Here is a 17,890-nt window from a genome sequence, read left to right on the forward strand (position 1 = left end):
TTGTATGTGTTTTAAAATGCAATAGTAGGTAAAACTGCTAAGTAAATTTGATTGCAAAGGGGTCAGTTACCCTCACATTAATCTGTAAGTTCAGAGCAGTCTGGGAGAAATTTAACTCTTAATTCTGTAAATCTTTGGAAAATATGAATGTGCAGGAAGAGCTATGGCAGTTTTTGTCTTCAGAATTTTGACAGTTTTGACCAGAAAACAGTAATAGAAATAGTATGCCCTTCTTGGTATCCATGGAGACTGTAAAGACATGAAATGAGCTGAGTATGTTATTGGTACAGGAATAATAATATATATGGAAGACACAGAGTGGAGATTTGTGAGACCTATTTTATGTGGGCATTTGGCGAATTAGATGCTTGAAATTCATGGGATAAGAGATAGGATGTGCTGTGTACTCAGCTGCTTCATGCTGTGTACTGAGTTGCTTCATTTGCATCCAGCTCTTTACGACCCTATGACTATAGCCTGGCATCTGTTCATGGGGATTCTCGGTGCAAGAATATGGAGTAGGTTGCCATGCCCTCTTCCAGGGTATCTTCCTGACCCAGGAATTGAACCTGCATCTCTTAAGTCTCCTGTATTGGCAGGCAGGTTCTTTACCACTAACGTCACCTGGGAAGGCCAAAGAGGATATTGACAAGTAATTCTTAGATTCCTAACTAATACCATATATGAAATTAATTCAGTTGAATTACAGATACAGCACTGAAAAGATTCAACTTAGAGTCATATAAGAAAAAATATATATTTATAATTTCTAGTTTGGGATCATGAATAAAGTATAGGCCATGAGTCATATAGGAAATAAATAGATTTGGCCACATAAAATTATAAAATCCCCAAATGCAGAAAATACCAAGTTTCGGTTTTAAGCAACAGGTTCAGAGAAAATATTTGTACTATCTAAAATAGGAAAAAGCTAATATTTATAACATATAAAATGCTCTTGTGAGTTTTGATAAGAAAAAGCTCAGTAGAAAAATGGGGAATATGATGTGAATAGGCAATTTATAAAAGAAGGAAAATAAATAAGTCAGTTTTATTAGTATATAGGGAATTACAAATAAAAACACAATCATTTTACCCTGGAGAGATTGGCAGAGATCTCAAATATTAGTAGTAGTATCTTGATGATGTAGAGAAATGAACATTTTCATGTGGTAGAAATTCAAACAGTTGCCCTCTTTGGTGGGCAGCCTGACAATGTCTGTCAAAATTTAAACAACATACCTTTTAACCTATTACCTCTGCCTGTTAGAATCTATCCTGTAGACATACTTGCTCAGGTTTACAAAGATAAAAGATATTAAAGATTTGAAACAACATATATACGTCTCATGTGACTACAGTTGAGTCACTCAGTCGTGTCCAACTCTTTGCGACCTCATGGACTGCAGCACGCCACGCTTCCCTGTCTATCGCCAACTCCCAGAGTCTACTCAAACTTATGGCCATTGTGTCAGTCATGCCATCCAACCATCTTATCATCTGTCGTCTCTTTCTCCTCCCGCCTTCAATCTTTCCTAGCATCAGGTCTTTTCAAATGAGTCAGTTCTTCCCATCAGGTGGCTAAAATATTGGAGTTTCAGTCTCAGCATCAGTCCTTCCAAAGAACACCCACGACTGGTCTCCTTTAGGATGGACTGGTTGGATCTTCTTGTAGTCCAAGGGACTCTCAAGAGTCTTCTCCAACACCATAGTTCAAAAGCATCAACTAAGTAGTTATTAAAAGGAATGAGGCTCCTAAAAAGTTTGGTGACAGATCTGTTTATGAATACAAAAATGCTTTGGATATTTGAAGTGTGAAAAAACTGCAAAACATTATGTATAGTGTGATCTTATTAAAGAAAAAAATCCTCTGTATGGGTTATCTGTGGACATGTGAATGAGTTTATGGTATTTGCAAAGGCACAGTTAATGGTGTGGAAACTATACACTATAATAATGAGCTCATTCATGATAAGGGGGTGGAGATGAAAGGAGATTTCACTTTTTACACTCCAACTTAGATTTTTAGCTGTTTATGATAGACAAAATTGTATACAGAAGTAGGAGACAAAAAGATTTTGAACTTCAGTGAACCCATCATCCAGCTTCAACATTATTAATGTTACATCTTTCTGATTTCATCTCCCTAAATCTTCCCTACCCTGATATTGTTTTCTGTTTTTTTTTAAAGCAAAACCTAGACTTCAGAGCATTTACATATATTTATAATTGATAAAGTAAGCTTTATGTTAAATTTTTAGTGTAATTGTAAGAGCTCTGTCACACCTAACAAAGTTAACTTTGTTGACTTAAAAAAATTTTTTTTGAACCTAGTTCATGTTCAGTATCCTAGATTCCCTGAAAAATGTCTCTTTGTAGTTAATGTTCAGAACAGAATCCAACAAGGTCCATTTATGACATTTGGTTAATAGGTCTCTTAAATTTGTGTCTCCCACACACACATTTTTTCATGCAGTTTATTTGTTGAGATTATCAGATGGACTATATAATTTCCCTCCTTAGGCATTTGACTGATTCAATCCCTATGGTGTCATTCTCAAAGAATACTTTTCTTGCCTATTTTAAGCACTTCTTGAGGCATCACATTAAGAGATCTCTAATGTCAAGTTTGTTTTCTGTTTAAAAGTGAGATTGATCAGGGGATTTAGTTGTTGTCATTGTGACTCTGTTAAAAAGTCCCCTGTCACCTTTCAAAGGCTTCCCGGATGGGGCAGTGGTAAAGAATCCACCTGCCAGTGCAGGAGACTCAGGAGATGTGGACTCAATCCCTGGGTCAGAAAGATCCCCTGGAGGAAGAAATGGCTGCCCACTCCAGTATTCTTCCCATGGACAGAGGAGCCTGGCAGGCTATAGTCCTTGGGACCGCAAAGCTCAGACGTGACTGGGCGCACACACACGTGCACCATCTCCTTTCACCAAGTGGTTTTAGCAGTTTGTGATGTGGTGGGTTAGACTCTTTTATCAGGAGTTGCAAAATTATGAATTTTTAATTATTTCATTCTTTCTGTGTTTATTATCCAGAGTTATTTTCTAACAGTGGTTCTCAAAAACATGGGCCTCTGCAGAATCAGTATCACATGAGTATTTGTTGAAAATGCAAATTCTTGGGTCCTGTCCCAGAAACTTTGTCAGTAGGAACCAGTTATCTGCGTATTAACAGGCCCTCTAAGTGATTCTGAGCATGCTGAAATTTGAGCATTTGTGTATAAGAACTTCCCTTCATCAACCATTGACTCTGGAATACAGTTCACACAGAAAAAGGAGGCTAAATGGCTCATTTTCCCCACTTTGTCAACTGAATCAGTTACTTAGCAACCCACTTTTTTAAAGTATTTTTTATGAACTTGCAAATTTTTAGATGATTATCAGTTCAGTTCAGTCGCGCAGTCGTGTCCGACTCTTTGCGACCCATGAATTGCAGCACGCCAGGCCTCCCTGTCCATCACCATCTCCTGGAGTTCACTCAGACTCACGTCCATCAAGTCAGTGATGCCATCCAGCCATCTCACGCTCTGTTGTCCCCTTCTCCTCCTGCCCCCAATCCCTCCCACCATCAGAGTCTTTTCCAGTGAGTCAACTCTTTGCATGAGGTCGCCAAAGTCCTGGAGTTTCAGCTGTAGCATCATTCCTTCCAAAGAAATCCCAGGGCTGATCTCCTTCAGAATGGACTGGTTGGATCTCCTTGCAGTCCAAGGGACTCTCAAGAGTCTTCTCCAACACCATAGTTCAAAAGCATCAGTTCTTTGGCGCTCAGCTTTCTTCACAGTCCAACTCTCACATCCATACATGACCACTGGAAAAACCATAGCCTTGACTAGATGGACCTTAAGTCAGCAAAGTAATGTCTCTGCTTCTGAATATGCTCTCTAGGTTGGTCGTAACTTTTCTTCCAAGGAGTAAGCGTCTTTTAATTTCATGGCTGCAGTCACCATCTGCAGTAATTTTGGAGCCCCCCAAAATAAAGTCTGATACTGTTTCCACTGTTTCCCCATTTTTTGCCATGAAGTGATGGGACCAGATGCCATGATCTTTGTTTTCTGAATGTTGAGCTTTAAGCCAACTTTTTCAGTCTCCTCTTTCACTTTCATCAAGAGGCTTTTTAGTTCCTCTTCACTTTCTGCCATAAGGGTGGTGTCATCTGCATATCTGAGGTTATTGGTATTTCTCCCGGCAATCTTGATTCCAGCTTGTGTTTCTTACAACCACCTAGCCATCCATATGAACATGTTTTCTGGTCTGTGAATCATTTTATCGTGGGAATAAGTGAGGCTGTCGGACAGTTAATAAATCTTTAGTAGATTTTTGTTTTCAAGATAATGGGTTTTCTTATTTCCTCCTGTAAGAATTGCACTGATACTCATTATTTTGTGTGTGTATGTATACATGCATGTGTATGTAATATTTATTTTTTATCATTTTTTTTTGCTGCTTCTCTATATAGAAGACGTCTCTTAGAAAGTTCTTAACATTTATAGATAACGAAAAAAATTTTTTAGCTATTTGTTGTATTTATCAGCATTATCATCTACTGTGGTTATAAATTTCAGTCTCCATAAAACACAGTGATTAAATTAGATTTTAATATTCCGTATATATCAAAACAAGTAGGCCTGTGGTCTGAACAGTGTAAGAAAATAAGTAATGATCTTACCATTATCCTATCTGATTATGAAGAAGTAAAACTAGATTTTGAATTCATTATGTGTTAGACTAGATGCCGTTTCTGTAATCCTTTGAATAGGTTTGTTTCTTCTTCTTTATTTAATAGCCTGGTCTCATCTTTTTGAAGCTTTGTAACTGATCTTCTATTTGAATTGTTTGTTCGTTTTTTTTAAAATGATTTTTAAAATTTATTTTTATTGGCTGTGCTGGGTCTTCATTGCTATGCAGGCTTTTCTCTAGTTGCAGCAAGCAGGGGCTACTCTGTAGTTGCTGTGCTTGGACTTCTCATTGTGGTGGCTTCTCGTTGCAGAGCATGGGCTCCCCGATAAGTGCTTCAGTAGGTGCAGCACTTGGGCCCAGGAGTAGTTGCGGCTCCCAGGCTCATAGCTGTGGTGCTCAGCCTTAGTTGCTTTGAGGCTTGTAGGATCTTCCTGGATCAGGTATCAAACCTGTGTCTCCTGCATTGACAGGCGCATTCTTTACCACTGAGCCACCAGGAAAGCCCTGTTTCTGAATTACTGTGTAACTATTTCTTACTTGTGTGATGAACTGAACTTGCTTTGCCCTTTTTTGAGGTGTATGCTCAACTTTTTAGGTAATACTGTGTTTTCACAGATTAGCTCTCAGAATTTAATTATTTGTTTTGATGTACCTGTTCATATACAAGGGCCCTGGACAAAGGGCTATGCTTAGTACCTGTGTGTCCACACGTGCATGCTCAGTTGCATCCAACTCTCTGCACCCCATAGACTGTAGCCCACCAGGCTCCTCTGTCCTTGGGATTTTACAAGTAGAAATACTGGAGTGGGTTGCCATTTCCTTCTCCAAGGGATCTTTGTGACCTAGTGATCGAACACATGTCTCCTGCATTTCCATGAATTTTGACCACTGCGCCACCTGCATCATGGGGAATGCCAGGCAGGATGAAGCACAAGCTGGAATCAAGATTCCCCGGAGACATATCAGTAACCTCCGATATGCAGATGATACCACCCTAATGGCAGAAAGCGAAGAAGAACACTTTCTTGATGAAAGTGAAAGAGGAGAGTCAAAAAGTTAATTTAAAACTCAACATTTAAAAAACTTAAGATCATGGTATCCAGTCCCATCACTTCATGGCAAATAGATGGGGAAATAATGGAAACAGTGAGAGATTTTCTTTTTGGGGGCTCCAAAATCACTGCAGAGGTGACTGCAGCTATGAAATTAAAAGTCTATTGCTCCTTGGAAGAAAGGCTCTGACCAACCTAGACAGCATATTAAGAAGCAGAGACATTACTTTGCCAACAAAGGTCCATCTAGTCAAGGCTATGGTTTTTCCAGTGGTCATGTATGGATGTGAGAGTTGGAGTATGAAGAAAGCTGAGCACCGAAGAATTGGTGCTTTTGAACTGTGGTGTTGGAGAGGACTCTTTGAGAGTCCCTTGGACTGCAAGGAGATCCAACCAGTCCATTCTAAAGGAGATCAGTCCTGGGTGTTCTTTGGAAGGAGTGATGCTAAAGCTGAAACTCCAGTACTTTGGCCACCTGATGCGAAGAACTGACTCATTTGAGAAGACCCTGATGGCTAGGAAAGATTGAAGGCAGGAGGAGAAGGGGACAACAGAGGATGAGATAGTTGGATGGCATCACTGACTTAATAGACATGAGTTTTGGCAAACTGCCAGAGTTGGTGATTGTCAGGGAAACCTGGCATGCTACAGTCCATGGGATTGCCAAGAGTTGGACCCACCAGAGCAACTGAACTGAACTGTGCCACCTGGGAAGCTTTATGTTTAGTACCTACAGGAGCTTAAAATTTTGTTTGGTGAGGTGAGATATAAGAAAATGATTTCTCGCAATATGTTGACTGGTCCTTATTTGGCTTATACTTCACTGGTACAAACATAGTAGGGCACACACAGACTAAGTGAAGTGAGGTGAAAATCACTCAGTCGTATCCGACTCTTTGTGACCCCATGGACTGTTGAGTCCATGGATTCCTCCAGGCCAGGATACTGGAGTGGGTAGGCTAACTGGGATATAATACTGAGTTTATGGTTGCTGTCAGTATTGGTGTCATATATCAGTGGAGAGAGAATTAAAAAAAAAAAGAACTCAACGTTAGTTACATGACCTATCTTGTGCCAGTTTTTATGTTGCAAAGTCCTGATTGAACAGGAAAGATTATTTTTGGTCTGAACACAGCATGGCACACAGCAAATATTAAATAAACACGAATTAAATTGAATGGAAGATTGGGAAAATCGGTGTCTTTACAGGGAGCCCTATGAACAGTAAAAACATAGGAACTGATTAGGTCAGACCCATTATTTAGCCTTATGTTCTGTTGCCAATAGAGTTATTTCTTTAAGAAATTATGAAGTGGCTTGTTTGCTCTTGTTGTTAGCTTTGTGTGTTTTAGAAACAATTTATGGATCTGTTATTTACAAAAAAATTTATTTGAAAATAATGTGATTTCTTCTGGAATTGCTTGTTGTAATTTGTTCCATTAGTTTATTATTTGTTCTACATAAAGTTTTAAATGGCAGTACATTTTTTTCCCCTGAAAATCTGGAGAAGGGTATAATTTATGGCAGTTTCTAGGTATTTCTCATATTTTGCTGTGGTTTCCACAAGGGAAAAAATGAAAATAATGTCTTGGTATTTGGACCCCATACTATAAAGTTATGCTCCTGGTTCAGAGTTTGTCCTTTGGAATATACTGGGAAATATATGTTGAAATCTTGTAAATTTTTTCTTTAGTGTACATTGCAGAAAATGATTCTGAATTGTTTTCAAGATGTTAGTCACAAATTTTAAAAATTGTTAAATATATACTTTAAAATTTTTGTGGTAAAATAAACATAAAATTGAACACTTTAATCATTTTTAAGTGTGAAGTTTTAGTGGTATTAAGTATATTTATACTGTTGTGCAACTGTCATTAACATACATCTCTAGAACTCTTTTCCTCTTATGAAAGTGCAACTCTATCCCCATTAAACAGTAATTCTCCGTATCTCCCTCTTCTTAGCCCCTGACATCCACCGTTCTACTTTGTCTATGAATTTGACTATTCTAGGTACCTGATATAAATGCAGTCATACAGTGTATGTCTTTTTGTGGCAGGCTTGTTTACTTAACATAACGTCCTCTGTGTGTGCTTAGTTGCTCAGTCGTGTCTGACTCTTTGCGACCCCATGGATGGTAGCCCACCAGGCTCCACTGTCCATGGGGATTCTCCGGGCAAGAATACTGGAGTGGGTTGCCATGCCCTCCTCCAGGGGATCGTCCCAACTCAGGGATGGAACCCAGGTCTCATGCGTTGCAGGCGGATTCTTTACTGTTTGAGCATTGTAGCTTGTGTCAGAATGTTCTTTCTTTTTCAGACTGAGTAGTAGTCTATTTGTATTTATATACCACGTTGTGCTTATCCATTCATCTATTGACAGACACTTGAATTATTTCACCTTTTAGCTGTTGTGAATAATACTGTTAACATTCTGAAACATTTTGGTTGAGCTGCTATTAAATCTTCTCAAAAGTCATACCCACTTGCATTTATGACAGGAGGCATAGTCCAGTTGTTAATGTTAAGAGGAAATCCTTTGGAGTTGGACTTTTGGAATTCAAATCATGACTGATCCCTTCCTGGCTATTTCACTGTGGGCAGATAACCTTTTTGATGTCTATTTTTGTTCAACTGCCTAATTCAAATAATAATGATACCTTACATTATTTGGATTAAAGTAGGTTATATATATATATATATAAAGTGCTAAGAACAAATTTGAGTATTTAAATTCTTTTTGATGTCAAGAATGCAAATGCTTGGATTATTACTTTTAATATTTAGATTAAGGCCTTTTCTTTGTGTAAGGTTTTCTGTGGGCAAAGGTTAGGATTTTTATTTTTTTTAAAGATAAGGTTGAGTACTGGAAATTTACTGTTATAATCTTCACAAGAAAGGATCTTGGTATCTTAATCAGTTGTCCTCTATAGTTTAGCTGACCAGACAAGAGCCAGAAGAATCAGAAGTTGGTCTCTGTTATTGCCATCTCTCCCTTTATCTTCATTCTGTGCCAGCACCTTTCAAAAGCCCAGTAATTGGTAGACTGCAACTTTAGACAGGCAAACCAGGTTATGTAGTCAATGGGCAATACAGGTTTGTAAGGTCTGATCAGTTGTGACTCAGTATTTTACAGTCTCTAAAAGAAAAATGTGAACTCAAAAGTGGCTTAGATTTTAAATTAAATACTTGTATCTTGAGGACTAAATGCTGTCTGCCGAAATATTTGCCTTAAATCCAATAAACTGGCCCCGTGAATAGTACACTGGATTATCAGTCCTTAGAGTAAGCCCCTACACCAGTGTAATGTGGATGTCACAAAGTATGCTGTTTGTGAATATAATTGAACAACTTTGAATGATTCCAATTCTAGTAAAATACTACTGTGAAAATAGTATAAAAGGTTGTGTTCAACTAATTTTTCCACATATATATATATATGAATTTTAAGTCATATTCAGTACTTTTATGCCACTTAACATTTAATCAGTAATAATGTATTCTGGTTAGATTATTGAAATCTTGTCTGCTCTTTTAGGAGGATAATTGTACCCACAGAATGTTGTGAGTAGGGGTGTATTTTTGTCGAGATGAATCAGTTATTTAAGGCCATGTAATCCAAAGTGGGGGGACATCTAAACTTTGTGCACTTGGTTTCTCTAACATTCACTCTGTTAGCTTGACTAATATTTATTTAGTAAGTGAAAAAATCTATAATTGATCGAAGTAATGCCTCTTTCAACCTGTCTTACATTTTGTTCTCTTTTGTTTCATGGTAACTTAATGATTGATGTTTAAATGAATATATGTATTGTCAATAAAGTAGTCATAAATTCAGTTAAGATTTAAGGTACCATTTTAATAACATGACCATTCACCATCTTATTTTAAGTGAGGTTTTTCACTGTATTTTATGTAGTGTTTAATAGTTTTAATAAAATTTAGTACAGAATAGTCACAGAAATACATTTTTACACAGATGTGATGATTTCCATGTATAAAAATTTGTAACTAATGATAATACTACCTATCAAAGATAAGTGCTTTAGATGACTTAGTAAACCTGTAAGGAAATATTTTATTGGCTACCTCTGCCTCATGAATTCTCTTTTTTCTCTCATGTGAGTGATCTTCAGAAACAGTAGAGTAGTATCCTTTAAAGAATATTGACTTGCTTTGCTTAATTTAGCAGTAGAATGAGAAGCTAGGGTTGAATCTAATATACAAAGGCTAGTAAGTTTGTTGTAGTTCTCAAACTGCTTAATTTCAGGTATTGAGAAAGTTTGTCTCAGTTAAGTTGAGGGTATTTTAATTAGATTTTTTTTTTTTTTCCAGCCAAACCGAACAGGAAGCTTACTTTTCTCTACCTAGCTAATGATGTCATTCAAAACAGCAAAAGGAAGGGGCCAGAGTTTACAAAAGATTTTGCACCCGTTATAGTGGAGGCTTTTAAGCATGTTTCAAGGTATGGTCATTGTTTTGGGTACTAGGTAATCTGTTATAAATGTCTAATATGTCTTTTTGCTAAAACTTGTCTTAAGACATTAAAATAAAAAAATAAGCTGTGTTTCTTTGAAGTTTTCATTTGAGAAGACTTACCAATGATGGCATTTATAAATGTGTTAAATACTTGTATGAAGGAAAAGGTTTTGCTCAGGTGGACATTTGGAGTTCACCTGTTTCTTAAGTGACCAAAAGCAACTGCCATATTGAAATGAAGTTTATTAAGAATTAATAAGTGTGTTGAATTGAAAATTTGTGTGCTTATAATGATCAATCTTCCAACTAATATTTCTGGAAAGACCCCTTTCTGTCATATTGCATATAATAATTTTAATGTTTTCTGCTGTGTGGGTGTATGTCACAACATTTTTAAATGCTTTGATAATACAGAATATTTAAAATAATCACAAGCCTGTTGAAAATTTTGCTATAGAAAATTTCTGAAGGTAGAAGTCTGTGCTTTTAAAATGCTTATTTCCAAATATTATGTGCAAATATTTGGTAGATTACTTTGTAAACATTGGGGTAGGCAATTACATCAGTCTGATTTGTAGAATTCAGTGGTGAATGATGATCTGTGTTGAATGAATGATTTAAGGATGAAAATATACTCACCACATGCCCTGAAGTTTAGTCACAGCAAATGTATTTTTTAAAAGAATTAGAGTGTGAAACACTGCTGTATGTTGATTTCTTAAATTAATATTATTTATCCTTCAATTTAGATACTGTCTATTACCATCTTTTCAGGTGCTGGTGTTTCATTCAGTCCAAGGCCTCCTGGTGTCATATTCTTTACTAGCCCTCTGGGTGATTTCATACACTTCATATGTGTAGTTATTATCCACACCCTAAAAGCTGATAATCTTTGCTCCAGTGCAGTGTTTTTCTTTTCAATTTTGTAGGTGTATCCAATTGCGTATTGATTTCTAGTTGTATGCTTCCACACATCTGAGACTTAACTATGTTATTGAGTTCACAATATCCTTTCTCCCTGTCAAACTTGCTCCTTCTCTAGGTTCACTTTCTTGATGAATGGCAACTTCATCTATCCTGATGCCCCCGTGAGAAATTAGGTGTTAGTGAACTCTCTGTGATACCGTGATTTATAATATATCCACTGTCCTTTCTCCTTCACTTGCTGTATCCCATATAGTACATACAGTTCTCTTGGTTCTTAGACTTCCTGTCATTCCAGTTACCATGTCATTTCTGTATAATTGCAGTAGCCTCCAGTATTGTTCAATCCATCTAGGAAACTGTAGCCATAGCTGTAGAACTGACTAAACAGGCTTCTGTCTTTGAGTGGTTCTCGTTTCTCTAGAGATCAGGTCTGAAGCGCTGAGTAAAGCTTCAGGTGTTCCTCCCTGGCCCAGTGTACTTCTTCAGACTCCTGCTCACATTTCTCCACCTCCTCAACCCCTCTCCTCCCCCATGCACACTATAGTTTATGTGGTTTAAGTTAACTGAACGTTTAGTTCTTTCTGGCTTGGGCTTTTTTAATTTATTGCCTCTTCCTAAAATTCCATAAAATATTTATTGGCCATCTACTTTGTGCTGGTCAGTGAGGATACCATAGTGAATGAACTATAAAGTTCTGTTCTAGTGGAGCTCAAATTTAGTGGATAACAGAATAATACAACTGAATATATCTAAAAATGTCCAAAAAAAGAGATAAGTACTATGAAGAAACATAAAGCAGGGAAGGAGCTAGAGAGTGTGATGACACTCAGTTATTTCATGAGGTGAGGATTGACAGTTCGGGGGAGCAGAGACTGAAGGGAGGGATAAAACAGGCCATTTGACTATCTAGCAGGAAAGGATCCTGGGTAGAGAAAACTCGAGGCAGACACAGGGAGATACCATGTGCTGGGCATATTTGAGGATCACCAAGATTTGCATTTAGGAAATGTGGTCTAAGAGGTAGCCAGGAAGTAGAACATGCCCAGTTTGTGGCCCAGGGTAAATAAAGTCCTTGCTTTTTTCCTTGGTATAATTGGTGGTTCTTTCATACTGAGAGCGGTATGAAGTGGTTTACATTAGTAGAGAATAGGATGAAGGAGTAGAGCCTGGGAACCCAGTGAAAAGGCTGTTGCAGAAATCCAGGCAAGAGATCGTGGTGGTTCAGTCTGCTGCGGGAGTGGTGAAGGTGGTGGGAAGTGTTGGGAGTAGGCTGTTGCCCACTTCTGTGTGTCCAGTCTTCAGAATTCAGAATAAGCATATCATTTCTTCAAATACTGTTCCTCCCATACCTTTCCTGATCTCTCTTGAAGTGGGCCATGTCTCTGTGAAACCCATCTCTAACGCTCTGTTCTCTTCTGTGGCTCTTACAAATAACAGCTGCCATAAAGCTCCGTCTTATCTCCAGTGTCGGAGATTGTACATTGGTCAGGAAATACCTGTGAAATAAGCTTCAGAGTCACCTATTAGCAGTCTTCCTTAGCTTTATGTTCCGCCCCCATGAGGCTAGAGGCACTTTCTTGATGACCCCTTGTCGCCAGTCCTAGCGCTGTCATCCTTCTTTGGTGGTTTTTTGCTTACTAGTGTGTCTCTAAGTTCTTTAAGGGAAGCAGAGAGTATGTCTGTCTTGGTCACTTCACCCTCGAACTGCTGGTCACATAGTGAAACTCAGTGAACAGTTGGGCAGCTTTTTTCAGGGAAGGGGTAACCATTGTATTTAAAATCACCATTATCTTTGCAATGGCACTGTGCATTTTGCTGTTAATGTTTTTATCTTCTCTTTAGTGAAACTGATGAAAGTTGTAAGAAGCACCTTGGAAGAGTGCTATCTATTTGGGAAGAAAGGTCTGTGTATGAAAATGATGTATTAGAACAACTTAAGCAAGCTCTGTGTAAGTATATAATCTTTTATCATTATCTCTTCATTGAAAGGTGTTCTTTCATTAAAAGTTAAATGTTCTTTCAACTCAGATGGTGACAAGAAGCCTAGGAAGCGAACGTATGAGCAGATAAAGGTGGATGAGAATGAAAACTGTTCCTCTCTAGGATCTCCAAGTGAACCACCACAGGTAGCAGTTTTTCTCTCTTGAGAGAGTTATATTTGTAGTATTTCATGTAGCCACCAAGCTTTACTAACTTTGCTATTTTATTTCTGTAAATTGACTTATTATAATTCTGGGTACAGGAAACAAGCTATGGGAATAAGTCTTATTTTCTGATTAACCACTTAATGTTTAATGTGTGTTGTATATTAGGCAATTATATTTCACATAAAAAGTATTTGATTGCCAGGTATGATTAGATCTGGTGAGATATCTACCATTTCAACAGTTGTTTTTTTTTTTAATTAAAATGTAGACTATTATATTGTTTAAGTATGCTAAAAATTCCATGCCTAGAGATAAACAATCTTTTTAAGCATTTTTGCTTTTAAACATGTAAAAATGCATGTTAGAGTTAACAAGTATGTATTCATATAGTTCTCTGGAACCATATGGAACCCTGTAGTTCCATGGTAAAAACAGATTAATTAGAATCATTATCTTAATACTCCATGTCCTCCCAGGTTGGTACAGTATAGCATTTTCTAACCATCAGATGATTCCAAAAAGACATTTTTACCTTAATTATGTGGGCATTGAGTCTTAAAGCTTCCTCCTTCTATGTTTCAAACATATAGGAGGGACAGATAGAATTTTAAAGGAGAAAATGAAGACATAGCCATACTCTTAAAACAAGGTAAATATCTTCATGGGCTACAAATGGTACAGAAACGTAACTCAGTGTGTGAGCCAGAATGTGGTTCCTGCTGAGCTTGTCTGGAAGCAGATGTGGTTTGCAGGGATTAGTATCCTGTAGAGTAATAAGAACTTAAGTGCTCCATGGACTTGGAGACCTGGACTGAAACTCACTCCAAGAACAGTATTTTACTACAGTTTTAATTAAAGGGTCTGACCCTTTCCTATTCTCCCTGATGAGAGAGTAACCTAAGTTGTACTTCTAGGAGTTTCTGACATGACTCTTCCCTAGTACTTGTTGTATACAATGCAATTGCTTTTGGCTTTATAATGACCATTTTTCTGGTTAGTTGTGTTGCTTAATTCTCAATGGTTCAGAATGGCAAAGATTTCTCTTCATAGGACCTAATCATTTCATTCTCCTCTGTCAGGAAGTTGTTTCCGCTTGCTTGCTTCATGTAGGAGTGTGAAGGTGTAATGAGAGTAGTTTGTAATTAAAGCATGCATACATTGTCAAAACTGTAAAGCCAGGTTTCTTCTTAGAAATCTAGAAAATTTTAGAACTTTCTAAGTCTGATTAAAAAATAATAATAATGTAAGTTATTTGGGGCATCATGAGAAACAAGCTTCCTTGTCATGTCATTGCTGTTAAGCTCACTTTCATTGTAGTGGTGAAATATAACAAAATAACTTTTTTTTGTAATATTTGGATTTTAAAAACAGTAGTGAATTAAAAGCACACTGGGGATAGTATATTTCTTACTAGGTTCCATTCATTCTAATCTTTGATTATTTGCTATATGCTAGACCCCAGTAATAACATCTTTTTGTAAGGGAATAGCTTAAAGAAAAATTCAAAACTGGCTGGCAGTGTCATCTAAATATATACAGAGTTAATAATATCCTACACTTTTCATGTATGTGTGTAATTTCTTAGTGTTCCAGAATCTAGGCTTAGAGATGTAAAAAAGAAAACAAGTAAAAAAGATGTGGATGGGAATGGAGACTAGGAAAAAGAAAATTTACTCAGTTTTCTTTGGAATAATTTAGGGATGTTATGAATTATGGAATTATCAGCAAATACTTGCCCATCCCTCCTAATTATAGCTGGTATGAAAACAGTGCAATGAAAATATTGGTGTTAAAATGCTGATTAAGCATTATATAAATATGTCACCAGATATATGGAACTTTGTAACATTTTAATGATCTTAGTAACAAACCATAGAATAATTGAAGGTATCATATGTGAACATACATATTTCAAAAGTGCATTTCTCTTATGCTTTAATTACTTCATTGGGAGATGGAATTTGGGGGGCTCTTCTGTATTATGATAGATGATGATTTGTGTTTTCCACCCCCCAATATCTAATTTAATACTAGAAATTCTTCTTATGTATTAGTATAATGATTCTACAATGAATATGTCATTCATAAAACTTGTATTCTCCAGGTTGAAGTTATAGCCTGCCTTCCGTCTTCAGTTCAGTTCAGATCAGTTGCTCAGTCGTGTCCGACTCTTTGCGACCCCTTACCATTGTATATATTTGGCTTACAAATGAATCACATCATTTTAATAGTCGAATAGTCAGATTAAGGAATATGAATGAATTTTAGGTCTTTTATATTTGTTTAAGCTTCACTAATTTTGGTTCTAAAGTTGTCTAACTTTTTAGACTCTAGATCTCGTTAGAGCATTGCAAGATCTAGAAAATGCAGCTTCTGGTGACGCAGCAGTTCATCAAAGGATAGCTTCTCTGCCTGTTGAAGTTCAAGAAGTGTCTCTTCTAGATAAAATAACAGGTAAGAAGAGCAAGTCTGATCTGAACTTTTCAGGGGGACAGGGTAAGGAAACAGCATATGGCATTGTTTTTGTTGTGTAATACTTGTGTTGTCCTGTGCTTTTCTTAGATAAAGAGTCTGGAGAAAGACTTTCTAAAATGGTAGAGGATGCTTGTATGTTGCTGGCAGACTACAACGGCAGGTTGGCGGCTGAAATAGATGATAGGAAGCAGCTCACTCGAATGTTAGCAGATTTTCTTCGTTGTCAAAAGGAAGCCCTTGCAGAGAAAGAGCATAAATTGGAAGTGCGTAACCTTTTCCTTATTTAGTGCTTGTTTATTAAATTTATTTTTGGTAGGAACCTTAAAGTAGCTTAATATTCCTGCACGTTTTGCACTTTTTGAACATAGACCCCTTTAGACAATGGCCCAGGTAAGCTACTCCAATTAAGCTACATTAATTGGTTTTTTACTTGAACCAACTCAGTCTGCCTAAGAAAATTTAGAGATTTGGAATGAGTAAAAATTGGTTGTGTTTTTAAATTACTCATGTGAAATTCCAGTAACAGTAATTCATCTTATGCGTTTAAACCCTTATCCTCAATAACAAAAACAATGGGAAAATAGCATTTAGTAAAGTCTTGTCTTAGCTACGGTAAATTATGGTTGGACTTAATTCCTGTTCTGAGTACATGCAGTCTTTCGGGTATACAATTAAGAAATAAAGACTTTTTGTTACGGGTATACTGGTTCCCAGTTTCCCTGTTCCTAAGCAGTTTATCAGTTTTGCTTAGGAAGGTAGTTGTCAGGTTACTTCATTATTCCATTCTTGAATTTTAACATATTTCTACTCCACTCTTGGGTTGGACACCCCCTTAAGTAGAAGGTTATTGCTTCTTTAAATTGAATGATGATTGATACTGTTGACGAAGTCTGGAGCTACAGGGGTTAAAAGAAGAAACTCAAATTTGCTTTGAGCAGAGTAGCCATTGTCAGGGGTAGGGAATGAACCAGACTTCATTTTATTTAACAGAATCTTTAATTTGATTAGTTCTTGTTAAAATTGTTTGCTGCTATAGTAATTTCTTTTTCTAATAATACATAGAATTTCTAATGTCTGGATCCCTTTTTTAAGATAGTCCTCTTTAAATTTCTAGGTATGTTATGATGCTGCATCTGTTAAGTTGCTTCTATTTATTAGAGTTTAGTTCTTGTTTCAGCAGTCCCTGATTGTGCCAAAGATGATTACCATTGCTACCTGTGAATGCAGTTGACTAAGTACCAGCATCAGAGCTCTCCCACCCCATATTGTCAGCACTGTGTAGCATTACCCCTTTTCAGTCCTCCCCTCCTCTGCTCACAGATACACACTCAAAGCATAGTTATTGGCATTTTGCTCACCTTTAGAGAGGTTGCCCAGTTTTACATATAACAGAATTTTCTAAAAAATAAGTTTGATAATTAACTTACTGGTTTTTGATCTTGTGATGGAACCTCAGTCTTAAACACACTGTTACTTGTTTTACTGTTAGCAGAATTAAGGGTAAGTAATGCCATGTAATTTTTGTCTCTAGTCCTTGGTATGCTTTCTTTAACTTCTGTTGAGCTTCTGTTGCAGGTATTGGACATGGGCGTATCTTCTAATGATGTCATCAACCTTAGCATATTCTTCCTGCTAAAAATAAATATCAAACTCCAAAGCCTGAATTGTCTCATGTTTTTGAAAATTGAAGACTGAAACCTCATTATTCCACTTCATACTGCTTTCCCACTTAAACTGGTTATATATCACTGGTTACAAAAATAGCGTTTATGTTCGAAATGTATAGAAAAATGATCAGATACCATCCAACCTAACCCCCTCTTATCCCAGTGTCTTCCAGGAAGCCAGATTTCATGACAGTTACAGGTAGTGAGGCTGATGATAATAATGGCAGTGAAATTTACCATATGTCAGGTACTATTCTAAGCGCTTCACGCATATCAACTAATTTAATCCTGTGTAGCAGGAAACATACGAATTTTATAAATAGAGGAAATGGAAGGAGATTAAATAATTTGTTTAAGGTTGTAAAGAGGTAGTGAATTGTTTAGAACCCAAGCAGTCTGCCTCCAAAATGAAAATTTTGCTTCCAGTTTTTGCATCAGTGTAAGATTATAAAGGTAGTCAC

General features: G+C 36.9%; 1 protein-coding gene across 1 annotated transcript in view; it reads left to right on the forward strand.

Moving 5' to 3' along the window:
* RPRD1A (regulation of nuclear pre-mRNA domain containing 1A) overlaps nt 1–17,890 on the forward strand; it is a 61,527-nt gene that overhangs the window by 14,765 nt on the left and 28,872 nt on the right. The window contains exons 2-6 of the mRNA XM_068993772.1: nt 10,070–10,199; nt 12,983–13,089; nt 13,169–13,266; nt 15,615–15,741; nt 15,850–16,025. Of these exons, the coding sequence (XP_068849873.1) occupies nt 10,070–10,199; nt 12,983–13,089; nt 13,169–13,266; nt 15,615–15,741; nt 15,850–16,025 (638 nt within the window). The remainder of the gene's footprint in view (nt 1–10,069; nt 10,200–12,982; nt 13,090–13,168; nt 13,267–15,614; nt 15,742–15,849; nt 16,026–17,890) is intronic.

The sequence above is a fragment of the Capricornis sumatraensis genome, chromosome 21, assembly GCF_032405125.1.
Source record: "Capricornis sumatraensis isolate serow.1 chromosome 21, serow.2, whole genome shotgun sequence".
Lineage (NCBI taxonomy): Eukaryota > Metazoa > Chordata > Mammalia > Artiodactyla > Bovidae > Capricornis > Capricornis sumatraensis.